Consider the following 12233-nt stretch of genomic DNA (forward strand, 5'->3'; position numbering starts at 1 on the left):
AACTTCATTTACTGCAAGCAGCGGAAATGCTGTTAGGGAAGTCCAGGCCAATGCATAGTGTCATTGACAAGGCCATCTCTGGCATCACTGCACCCACTAAACAATCACTTCAGCCAGACTGAGTGAACCAATCTGAGAACACTGCCTGTTTGAAGACAGTGATCTTTACTCCCCCACAATCTCTACAGACCCTGTGGTCTCAACTCCTAAAGGCTGTTGTCATTTGAGATGGTGTGCTGTTCCTTTCTTAACCATTTCACATCAGTAGATCTCCCTGTTGCTGCCCAGGTTGGGGCATGCTCGCAGGACCACCCTCGCTTTGAGGACTGTTACAGCTCAGTGCCTTGTGTCCACAATGATAAATCATCTGCACAGGCATTTTGAGGTAGCTGTGTTCTTTTTGCTATCGTGGACTTCATAATCATTTCAAGTTACATTACTGGGTTTATAACTGTTTGACATAATTCTCACTAACACACTCCTTAGAATTCTTCTTTGTCTCTTAATATCCATTTTTCTTTCTTCTCATTGCAAACTTTATAATCCTCCTTTGTGACTTCTGCTACTCCTTTTAGTGTGGTTAGTTCCTTCATTACTTCAATGTGTATGTAGGTTTACAGTGAAAAATGACTATGCATTAAATGTGACAGTCTTATTTAACTAGTTCTGCCCCTTCCCCTGCACTTTCCAGGAACCAGAGGTCTAAGGCGTAGCTTGTAAATTCTAGGAGCATTATCTTTTATTTTTTGAACTTTATTAAGGAAGTCTTCTCATTTTGTAGTTCTATAGTTCCAACTCAAAGGGGTCATACTCCATAGCTAGAGGTCTCAGATGCTATTGCAGTACAAATAAATAAATAGTGTGACTAAATACAGACTTTATTCCATCCTGAATGGCATTGTCAGAGTTGATTAATGAATTGCTAGAGCCAGTGGTATCTCCATAAGGCTTGAGCTAGTGAAAAGTATATCTGTTAGCAGGAGCTGCCTTCTACATTCATGTAATTTCTAACTTGCCATAGTTACAGCTTAAGCTCACAACTTCACTGGGCATTGTGATAGTTGCACTGACTATCATTATCTTTAATATTGTATCATTAAATGATAAATTTAATATCATATCATTAATTTTCCTTTCTTCTCCAACAACTTTTCTTGTTTTTCTCATAAAATATAATCTGTGAATAACCATTTAAAAAAAATAATTGACAAAAGGAGTCTGCTCTTCTGTGTTGGATTCATTAGACAAAATGTGACCCAGTCAGTGTTTCAAATAATCCCAGAGGGCTCTGAATGCCAGCTTCTTCATCCATATTATTAGCATGTTGCACCAGGTCGCTGTGAGGAATTACCAGTGAACTGGAGACTGAGGGATTGATGAGGTGTGTGATACATACTCTAAAAAACATAGCAAAATTTTTTAAACTGCTGTAGTGACACAGGGAGTGCATTCAATAGGAAGCATCGCTTACTGTTAGATAAGCTCTGAAAGCTTCACTTCATAGGAACCCAAATATTGAAGGCTGTTTTTTGGTTGTGTGTGGGTTTTTTTGAGTTGGTTTTTGGGGTTTTGTTTTGTTTTGGGTTTTTTTGTTGTTTTTTGTTTTAGTTTGTTGATTTTTAATTTTTTTTTTAATTAAAAAGGAATCGGAAACAAGCTCAGTTCTAAAGAACAGGGAGAAGGAAACAGGAATTATCAGAGCTGTAGTTGGTACAAAGGAAGTGAATGTTATCACAACCACATTTGCTAGAGAGGTTGTGCTACTCCTGCTGCTTTTTGTTAGAGAAGAGTTGAAGGGTTTTTGTCTTGGAATTCTGTCTTGCAGAAAGAGCTATACAGAACAAAGCACCCCTCAGGTGAGGCATGGGTTTATGGCTGGCAATGCAACATTGCAGGTTAACTCTGAAAAACACTCATAAGGAAATGAACTGTTCCTGAGTTGCTATCTTGGCACTTGAACCCAAACGAGGCCTCTGAGAAGGCCCAGCGTGAAAGGCAGTACTCTTGATGCTGTGGTCTGGCCATTGGCTTGAGAAGTGCTGTAGATAAACTCAGGGTTGCAGTGAGGACATGAGACTGATATGGACTGATGTGCACATGTCTTCAGTGTGGGTTTGTTGGTTTTATGCTTTGCTTTCATTATTTGGTTTCCAATTTTGTACTCAAAAAACAATGCTTGTCTGGAAAAAATGTTTTTGTTTGTATTTTTAAACTAGTCTGGTATCTGAAGTGAGTGTAGGGTTGTCTTCAAAAGAATCTTATTTTGCTTCTCTAAATAGGTAATCCAAGTAAAGACATAAACACCTCAGAACTGGAAGTCAAGATAAGGTGGAAGTCCCTGGAAGTTGTTTTCCACCAAGCTACATTGTGGAAGCTGTCACTGTGAAGCAGCAAAAGAGAGGGAGAAATTGGCTTCAGCAACAGGCTGCTGGTATCTCTCTGGCAAAGGGGTACGTAGTGGATAAATAACCAAGGATTTCACAAAAGCCCACTTTATTGCAGACAACAACTGAATTTTGGGGAGATTTGTTGAAACTGCAGAGTCTATTTACAAAATAACATCCTACCAAGGAAGGAGGTGGGTATAAAAGGCCATCATGTAGCTATGCAGTCGGTGGGTGACTGATTAAAATATTTTGGGATAAATGAAGATGATTCTAAATGAAAAGTACTGTGTTACAAACCATTGGAGAGCCATCCCATATACTGCTGTCGTAGATTAGTTTTATTTAAGTATACGTAGCTTTATAAAAATACAATGAATAATCTCTTTTTCATAAAAAATATTATTATTTTTCACAATAATGCCACTGAAGAGACAGATTAACAAGAAGCTTTTAGCTTGAAAATACAGTCTTTTGTCTCAGATTCGGGGAAATGACAATAGAGTATGGAGGCTTTCCTTTTCATTTCATTAGCTAGCCAGTTTGGATCATGGTTCCTAAGACCTGGGAAGCATGGCTTATTTGGTAGGATGGTTTATGTGAGTGGACATGAAGTCTATGAATACTCTTTTTTTGTATAGTTATCAAGTAATCCACTACTCCAGTCGATTCATGTCAGTTTTCATTCATGGGATCAGAGCTTAAACTTGGAAGAAAAAAAAAAAAAAAAAAAAAGACATGGGAAGGAAGGGGCCGGGCCAGGGCGGGGGGTGGAGGGGGGGAAGCTCATGTAAAGTATGCAGCGTTCATCAGGGCAAAAGGATTTTTCCATGTTGCTCCTTCCAGACAATGGTGCCTGTCTTCCTGGTACAGTATTGCTTGCTTTCCAAAACTCTTAAATTTTTTCCCAAGGACTCATCCTACCTTAATCTCATTGCAATGCTTGCACTTACTAAGTATGTTGTAAATGCTTAAAGATGTACTTTACTAAAGTTATGTTGGTGTCTCAGAGGAGGACAGAAGATCTCCATCTTCATCCCTGTAGACACTGTGCCAGTATTTGCCACTTTTACAGGGTTGGGGGAAGCAAAGGATGATGCTGTAGGGCATGCACTTTTTCTCACTTCCCACCACAAAGTCATCTACTTTTCTTTCAGCAATAGTGAAAAGAAGCATCTGGCCCCTTATTAACTCACTAATCAAATATGAGCACAAAATGAAGTCCAGTGTTACCCAAACGATGAACAGGAGTACAATTAAAACAAACCCACAGATGCTCTGGTTATGCATCTATGTTGGATCCCAGCCAGAACAAACTGTTAGCTGTGCAGAAAAGTTGCCAAGCTCTTCACGATAAAATCAGCCCCATAAAAACAGTGTAATTAACGATTTCATTCTAACATCTTTGGATGCCTTTAAGTTATAGTTTCAGGTATGTTTTCTGCTGAGTTGGAAAGGTGCCTGTTTCTCCGTTTTATGTTGTCTCTAAGGATCAGCTATCTAACCACTTGTTTAACCTTGAGCAGTTATAAAGCATGTTCCTTTACATGTACCTCACTGAAATTACCGAACAGGTTTAGGAGTATTGGCCAAGACCTGCAAAAGCAATTTCTGAGTCAGTTTGAGTGGCAGCATCTTTTCCTGGCACCTCCTGTGAGTAATCCATGACCTGGGGATCCCATGTTTGTCCTGGAGGAGGACCACAAAAGTCCCCAATCACTTTTCCAATTGAAATAAAAAGCAAAGTGCCCACGTAAGACCTTTCAGAATTTTTCTTTCTATTATGGATTCCAAGTCAAATCTGCAAGTTTGGCTGAGTCAAACTCACCACATAAACTCGAGCAGGAATTGCTAATTGCTCTCTACTCCTCTCATCTGGGGCATCTTTAGTGGCTGTCCTGAAGGCTTGCTGTCATGGTGTGTTTAATCTGCTCAAAATGCAGGCTGCCATCAACAGGGATGTTCTTGCTCCACCTCAGCCCCTGGGCTGTGTGTTCCCTTCACCTCTCTTGCATTCAATATAGGTGCTGTAAGCCAGATCAGTGCAGTCATCCACTGGAAAACCAGTCATTATTTTTCAGTGGTTGATTTTTATTTTTACTATTATTTTATTTTTCATTGACTTATGAAGCTTATCCAGCTCACCACATGGCTGCATGATAGCTAGATCATGAGAAATGTGTAGGTGGCAGTAGGAGGATGTTCATAGCAAACTTTGTTTTGTGAGAAGTTCTTGAGTTTGAAAAAAGGAGATAAACTTTTCAACAATTTCAAGAAGAAAAAAAGTTTTGTTTTTCCTTACAGAATAAATAGAAACTATTTATCATAGGTAATAAATTAAAGAGTTTAAAGTTGAAATCTGAAGTTTTAAAAAGTCCAATGACTAACTCAAGCTGAGCTTTTTTCCCCTTTCCAGATTGTTAATTTGAATTTTTTTTTCTAGATTTCTTTTACATTTTCTCATAGTTAGAAATACATGAACCTTTTTCTCTCTCAAAAATATTTCTGGGATAAGAAAACTGCATGTTGCCTGGTTTAAAAAAATGCTTGTAGGTGCACTGGAAATTATATTTGTGGAGTTGCTTGTCATCTAGGTTGCAATAAAGCTGAAACATCAGCAAGAGGGCTTAAGAATCTCACAATGTGCCTGCATGTAGCCAGCCTTGTCCTAGGGGTCTGCAGTCTGCTATTTCTGCTCATTTTTCACTTTCTGCAGCTGTTACTGGTGCGTCAGCTTTGCTGTGGTGTAGTGCTTGGTGGGCAGTGTTGCTTGGGAGGGAGTTCACAAGTGAAACCCTGTCAAAGCAGAGAACGGTGAGAGGCATTCTGAGGCATTCTGAAATGCCCAGGGCACGTGGGCACAAGAGCTTTGGAAAACCAACCAATGTTATGAGTTACTTTCCCTTTCACATAACATACTGTCCTTAGTCTCAATTTTAAAATTGAAAAGTGTGCTGGTGTATCTATACCTGTTACAGTTTTATTAAGAGATACAGTATAAATAAAACATTCCTAAGCAATGGGTTTAAGCCAGAGAATGTGAGTATAGTTCACATTGGATTGTGAACATAATGAAGTTTGGGTTTGTTCAGAGTTGGCTGTTTACTTTTACCTGTCATAAAGTCAGGAGGAAAAGATGACATTTCTATCTGTTAATAAATATATTGAATACGAAGGTGTCTGTAACAAAGGATTTTGTTTCTGGCAAGCTTTAGCTAGATGGCATTACCTGTAATATTCCTTGGAAGTGGGTATGCAATGAAGTAGAAAATATATGGCCTGCCTAATATCAGTCTATTAATTTTTATATGTACTAACACTCTATGAACATGGTATGAGACTCTGTTAGGAAAAGTTGCTCTATATTGTATTGTAAAATATTTTTATGTGAATGCATTAGTCTAATTTATGCTGGTATAGTGAATAAAGGAGGGGCAGCAAGGGTCTGTGCTTTTCAGGTTGGAAAATGAAGAAGTCTGTGATGGTGGAAGAGCTTGAGGAGGGGAGGATGGATCCTGTGGTCAATGAATGCTTGCACAGCTGGTGTTGGCAGCTGGGGTTTGGCTTTTATGGCCACAGGACCATCTTTGAGTGTTAAGGACTGTTAGGAAGAGATAGGATTCACCCAGTGAAAACTTTAATCTAGGAATGGACAGGAGAGAGCTGGTGACAAACAGCCAAATAAGGAAATAGGGGACCAGACTGGTAAGCAAGGGATGCAGCGTGATGTGGACAAGAGAGACATCAGAAATAATACACAGGATTGATGGGTGTCCTCCTAAAGCATACGCACTTAAATGATGAGGTGCCAAGAGGACAGCATTGCAAAGGAAGCTCTCCCGCTTTTCCTGGAAAATCAGCACAACTGGGTGCCTCTTTGAAATGCCTGTACGCCAATACAGGCAGCATGGGGAACAAACCAGAGGGATTAGAGGTCTGTGTGCAGTTGCAGGGCTATGGTCTTATCGGGATCATGGAGGCAGTGGTGGGATAGCTCACATGAGTGGGGTGCTGCCATGGATGGATAGAGCCTTTTTAGGAAGGACAGGATGGGAAGGTGAGCAGGGGGAGTCATGGGTTATTTTGTTAGCAGTGGGAAGGTATGGAGCTCTGCCTAGGGACGGGTGATGAGCCAGGGGAGAACTAACAGGCTAGGATTAGAGAGCAGCCAGTGTGGGCGATGCTGTGTTGGGTGTCAGCTACAGACACATGAATGATGGGTAGAACATCTAGAAGCAACCATAACTAAAATTACTTGAACTTATCATTTTTAAAGCTTTTTCCACTTCCTTCCAATTTGGGAGTGACATTTTTCAAGCCTGAACTCTTCTGAAAAGTATTTTTGGAAAATCTGAACCAAAACAGTTTAGCCATCTTTGCGTAAAATGACGGCTATGAAAGTATTCATTTGCTGTGACACATTTTTGGCAGAGAGCTGTTGAACAGCTTTAGGGCCTCATTGGAAATGTCCAAAAGTGTTTTTAAAATCACTGTATAATTATTATGGTTATAATAATGCTTAGTGACTCTGCCCAGTGATCAGAGACTTGAAGCACTAGATAGTGTGCAAGTGGCAATGAAAAGCCAGTGCTAGCCCTCAAGGACTTGTAAGAGAATTTGCCAGCAACAATGGCTGCGTATCTGCATATCCAGGGGTGAGCACAACACGGCAATGAAAATGTTACAGAGTTGGCAAAAAAATACAGAGATTTAATTGGATGCGGGTCCACATTGCTGCTAGCATTTGGTGCACTGTGTGGAAGAACTGAAAGGAAGGGGGACTGCCATCCCCCTTGTCGCTGGACAGAGGCTGCAGCAATCACAGCACTGCAATCCTCAAGCTCAGTTGCCTGGTCTCTCCGCTTCAGCCTGTGAATGAGAATTATTCAGGGGAGGAAGACAGTATTGCAAAAAAATCAGCTTTAATGTGAAAGGTGTTTGGGGGCAATTGTCATCACTGGTGATGCTGACAGCCCAGGCGTAGGGAAGTACTCAGCATTTGAGCAATAAGGTGGACTATCTGCAAGTAAAGTTTAAAAATTGCCAGGAGATGGGAATAATTATGTCGCACTTCCCACTCCCATTTTGATCTTGTTACACAAGCGTGAGTGAATGTGAAATTAGATCCTCTCCTTATAGAAACATTCCAGATTAGTTTCACTTGATAGGTTTTTGGTTCCGTTAACTAGAGCTACATTTGGCCCAAACTTTTGAAGTTTGACTTTGTTAAACTATTTCTAATGGTCATACCTCATGAATTCTCCATTCGCATTTTGTGTCTATACAATAAAGCTGTGCCTCCTGAAGACATGAATGTGGAGGTGTTTCATATTTGTGGGGAACGCAGTGTTCCCTGAAGCTGTTCATCTTGGATCCGTGCTGTCCATGGCACCCCGTGATCAAAAGCTATGAAATGCTACTCCTGGAAAATGTCGTTAATGTTGAGTTGAGACAGGTGAACGTTCTTTCTTGAGGCTTTTGGATTAAAAAATTTCAGATATTTTTCAGTCAACTGTTTGTTTCATGGAAAAAAATAGAATTGAACCTGTAAAAATCTAACATCATGTAACCTTTCAATTAATATACTGCTGAATTAGAAGAATAAGAAAAGCCTTTATTTATTGCTGCCTTTCCCCCAAGCTATTCTTTTTTAGTTGCATTAAAATGGAATATATTTGGGCATAAAAGATGACAGCTCCTTTTCATGGCCTTTTACTGTATTTTTGCTGTGGCTGGTCAGATGCTTTTATCTAAAGCTTTGTTCTTTACAGTGGAAAAAATTTCAGAGGATTTGGGAGTGACAGAGCTTTCAGAGAAAATAAAATTTTCACACAATACTTAGTGCTGATGTGAAAATGGGATTTCATGACGGCAGAGCTCCATGCGTTGCTGAAACTCTTGTTGACAGTGATGGACTTCAGGGTTCATGATGCAGCTCAGCAAACATGCCCATCCTTTTGCGCTTCACTCTGCGGCACAGGTACTAGTTGTAGTAGGGGTGGTGGGTAATTCTCCTGTCTCCTGAGTAGCAGCCTGGACCCATTGTAGCAGCTCCAATGTGATTCCCATGCCAGGACTTTGGCAAGTCACTGTTACAACGGGAGGCTGGTCTGGGCTTCTGGGGCTGCCCTTGCTGGGTCATGCTGGGACCCAGCTGGATGGAAGCAGAGGGTCTGGCATGTTGCTGGGAACTGGAGGTACATGAAAAATGGATTGGCTGAAAGAACATCTCTGAACCGTGCTTGGGCAGGGAAGACATGTAGGACTTGCTGGCATGGTGAAAATGCAAAGTGTAGCCCAAGATGGATAGGAGCAGGAGAACTTTTATTATGATCAAGTGACAGCTGATAGTTCAAGGAGAAGATCAGGAATAAGAACAGAGGTATAGCGTTTGATTCAACTGTTCTTGTGGCTGTTTTTAAATAGGACCAAAGCAGAAAATAATCCTTGGCTACTCTGGTCTGTGGCATTGGCTGGTCTTCCAGCAGGCAGGGCAGAGAGTCACCCGAGGCAGCCAGATGCGGAGAGAGACAGCTGGGACTGCCATGGTGGGGTGGGCAGGGCGCATGTTCTGCAGCTGCCTTCTGCAGAGCCAGCCCTGGTCGTGGGGCTACAACCTCGTCATCTGCCAGTGCCGATACTAAGTACTTGAAATTTTCCCCTCAAGAATCAGGAATCATCTTTAATGCTAAGTAACTACAAAATTGTGAAATTGGAGGTAGTAAGGGCCTATTACGTGAGGCACACTCCTCTGCCTGCAGGGGATTGTTTAGGGGGAACTAGACGATTTGAAAATGGGAACTCAACCAATTATTCACCTAATAGTTTCAGTTCATCCACTTCTGCCACTGAGATATGTCATCTTTCTTTGTAAGCAGCATGAATGGATTATCAAGTTTCATTTTCAAATCATCTGCAAGGCAGATTTATGTAGAGGCTTTGTATCTCTTAGCAAATTGGGAAATGTAAGCCTCTTGCCACACCGTGACTGAACATTCTCAAGGAAGAAATACAAATATCCCGGGTGTAATTCCGCGGGGAGCTCGTTTCACGGCACGCAACCTTCAGCCGGGGTGCGGAGTTGCTGTCAGGAGCCGTGCCGCGTTCCGCCTGATTAGGGCTCTGCTGAGCTCAACCATTCTCCCCGCGAGTGCGGGGCGGCGGCGGGGCCGCGTTCGGTGCTGCCCCGTGCCCCCGCCCAGCCGCCCGGGGGTCCCTCTGGGCCGCGGCGGCCGCCCGTTGTACCCTCGTTGCCAGCGGTGAAGCCGCTCAGGGAAGTGCGGCCTGAGGCGGGGCCGGGGCGGCGGGGCCGGGGGGCCGCAGCCAGCCGTGCTGCACGCAGGTGCGCCCGCGGCAGCCCCGGCGGCACCCTGGGCCGCGGCGGGGGGACCCGTACGTACGTGCGGGGCCGGGCCCCGGGCGGCCCCCGGCGGGCAGCGCGCGGCAGGTGGCGCCCGCGAGCCGCGCGGGGCCCGCGCCGCCCCTCGCCCCCCCGCCGCCCGCGCGGGCCCGCACGTGGCGCGCGCCCCGGTGAAAAGCCGCCAGCCGCCCCGCGCCCGCCACTGGCGCCGGCAGCGCCCGCCCCGCTCCCGCCGCCCCGCTCCCGCCGCCCCGCTCGGCTCCCGCCGCTGCGGCGGGGCCCGGCCCGCCCTGCCCCCGCCATGGTGCGCTGGCTCGGGGCTCGGCATCCTCCGCCCCGCGCGGCGCGCCGGCAGCCCGCAGCACAGGGGCGGCGATTACCGTGAGAGGCAGCGCGCCCGGCAGCCCCGGCGCGGCGCGGGGGACGAGGCGCACCCTGCTACCGCCGACCTGTTGAAGGAGCCGGGCTCCCTGGCGTTTCCTTTGTCTTGGTCTTTTTTCATTTTTCTTTTTTTTTTTTTTCTTCTCGGCGGGGGAAGTTTGCTCCCCAGACTGTGGCCCGGCTTCCTCCACACCCTTTCCTCCTCTTCCTCTTTTTTTCCAGGATCCGCTGCCGGGGGCCAGAAGTGATTGGTCCCCGGTAACCCCCCGGCCGGCCCGGCCGCCGCCAGCGCTGGAGCCGGGGGCACCCCCGGCCTCCCGCAGCAGCCGCCCGCGGGCCCCGGCCTTGCCCGCTCCCCTGCGCACGGCGGGGCGGCCCCGGGAGGGCTGTGGTCCCCGGGCTGCCGCGCCGCCACCATGGCCAAAGTGGCGGCGGAAAGTTGCGGGGCGGCGCCGGCCGAGGACTTGTCCAAGGTGTCGGACGAGGAGCTGCTCAAGTGGAGCAAGGAGGAGCTGATCCGCAGCCTCCGCCGCGCCGAGGCCGAGAAGATGAGCGCGATGCTGGACCACAGCAACCTCATCCGCGAGGTGAACCGCCGCCTCCAGCTCCACCTCGGCGAAATCCGAGGCTTGAAGGTAGCGGGGTGGGCAGGGTGGGACCCCTGAAGTTTCTGCCGCGTCCCCCGCCCGTCCTGCCAGCAACAATCTCATCAGGTGGATGATCTGGGAGGAGCTGTTACCGGGAATCGCGTGAAAAGTGAACAAGGACTGGAAAGAATAGCATTCGATCCTGCTTAAAAATCTAGTGTCCGGTTAAGAGACGGCCAGCTATTCAGCAGGCTGTGGAGCACAGCCGGTTTGTGCTCTGCCCCAGTGTGCTTTGGGCTGATAAAAACACCTAAGTCTTGTCACCGTTGTGTTAGACTTCATGGGTTTTGATGAGATTAAACGGTTCTGTCAGAAGTGCACGTGAAAGAACAGTGTGCAGAGCACACTACATTCAAAAGGTTTGGTGTAGCTTACGCTGTTTTCTGTCACTATTTTAAGGTGACATAATAATCTGTCGGGCAGGCTGGTAGGCTGCTGGAGAGAGTTGGTCATTTCCAGGATGCAGGTGATGGCAAACCCTTGGGCTCGGTTTTGGAACGATTAGAGCCAATGCCTAGTTTATTGTCTGAAAAAGACGTCTGTTAACCTATTTCCAGTCAAACCATTTTCGATTGTGTGCTTGTGCAGACTGCAGTCAGAGGCAGACCAAGTCTGTAATGACTTATCCCTTCTTTACTCTTCCTTTTATGAGAAGCATGGTTCCTAGTGTTTCCCTCCCAGTTCTGAGAATTGGGAAGATAGTGTGACTATTTACAGATAAGTACCCTAATGTAGCATGTACATGTGTATTGCAGATCTAGAAAGTTACCTTAAAGTAGGCATGACTGCAAAACAGTTTCTGTCTTGTTGCTTCGAGAAAGGACATTGTTTTTAGGGAATTCCTTCAGTGAGATGAGGTTGGAGGGAAGGCGAGGAGACAGATGCAGTGTAGGCTTAGAGATACAAACAATCAGCTAATGTACTACGTGAGAGTACATTAGAAGGGCGTTCTTAATTTGTAGAACAGCTTTAAACAACTAAATTATTGAGAAAGTGTCCTTAATAATAGCATAGCATAAAATAAATAGCATGTGGGGGAACACTGTTCCTGTTTCCCAAGTTTTCCTGTTCTGCAGAGTATGAGTGTGTGTGTTCCCTCCCTCTTTTTGACTGTATGTGGTGTCTGGGGGTGAAAAAGAGCCATCCATGATAGTACTTCAGTAAGAATAAAGCTTACATTTTAAATGTAACTTGCATTACAACAACAGAATCTTTCTCCCAGTTATATGCAAAGGTGTTGTGACATCATACAGATTTATGCATCTTCCAGATAAGTAACACAACACGCCAAGATGTGTAGGAAGGAGTGCAAATTCCTCTTTCCATTCTGAATCCCTGAAGTGCTGTTTAACTTCCACCTTTTGTTCAGATGTCTCTGCTGGAAATTTTAAAAGGAGTTTGGGAGAATGAGGTTTTGAGCCCTGTGCCTGGTCATCTACCTTCTTTGTCTTGTGTGAAATA

At 45.1% G+C, this 12233-nt stretch overlaps 1 protein-coding gene across 4 annotated transcripts in view; it reads left to right on the forward strand.

Moving 5' to 3' along the window:
* Nucleotides 1-9952: 9952 nt before the first annotated feature.
* CCDC85A (coiled-coil domain containing 85A) overlaps nt 9953-12233 on the forward strand; it is an 81407-nt gene continuing 79126 nt past the window's right edge. For all 4 annotated transcript variants that reach the window (XM_037405763.1, XM_037405764.1, XM_037405765.1 and 1 more), the window contains exon 1: nt 9953-10760. In XM_037405763.1, the coding sequence (XP_037261660.1) occupies nt 10542-10760 (219 nt within the window). In that variant the 5' untranslated portion in view covers nt 9953-10541. The remainder of the gene's footprint in view (nt 10761-12233) is intronic.

This window comes from Falco rusticolus, chromosome 12, assembly GCF_015220075.1.
Source record: "Falco rusticolus isolate bFalRus1 chromosome 12, bFalRus1.pri, whole genome shotgun sequence".
NCBI classification, from domain to species: Eukaryota; Metazoa; Chordata; class Aves; order Falconiformes; family Falconidae; genus Falco; species Falco rusticolus.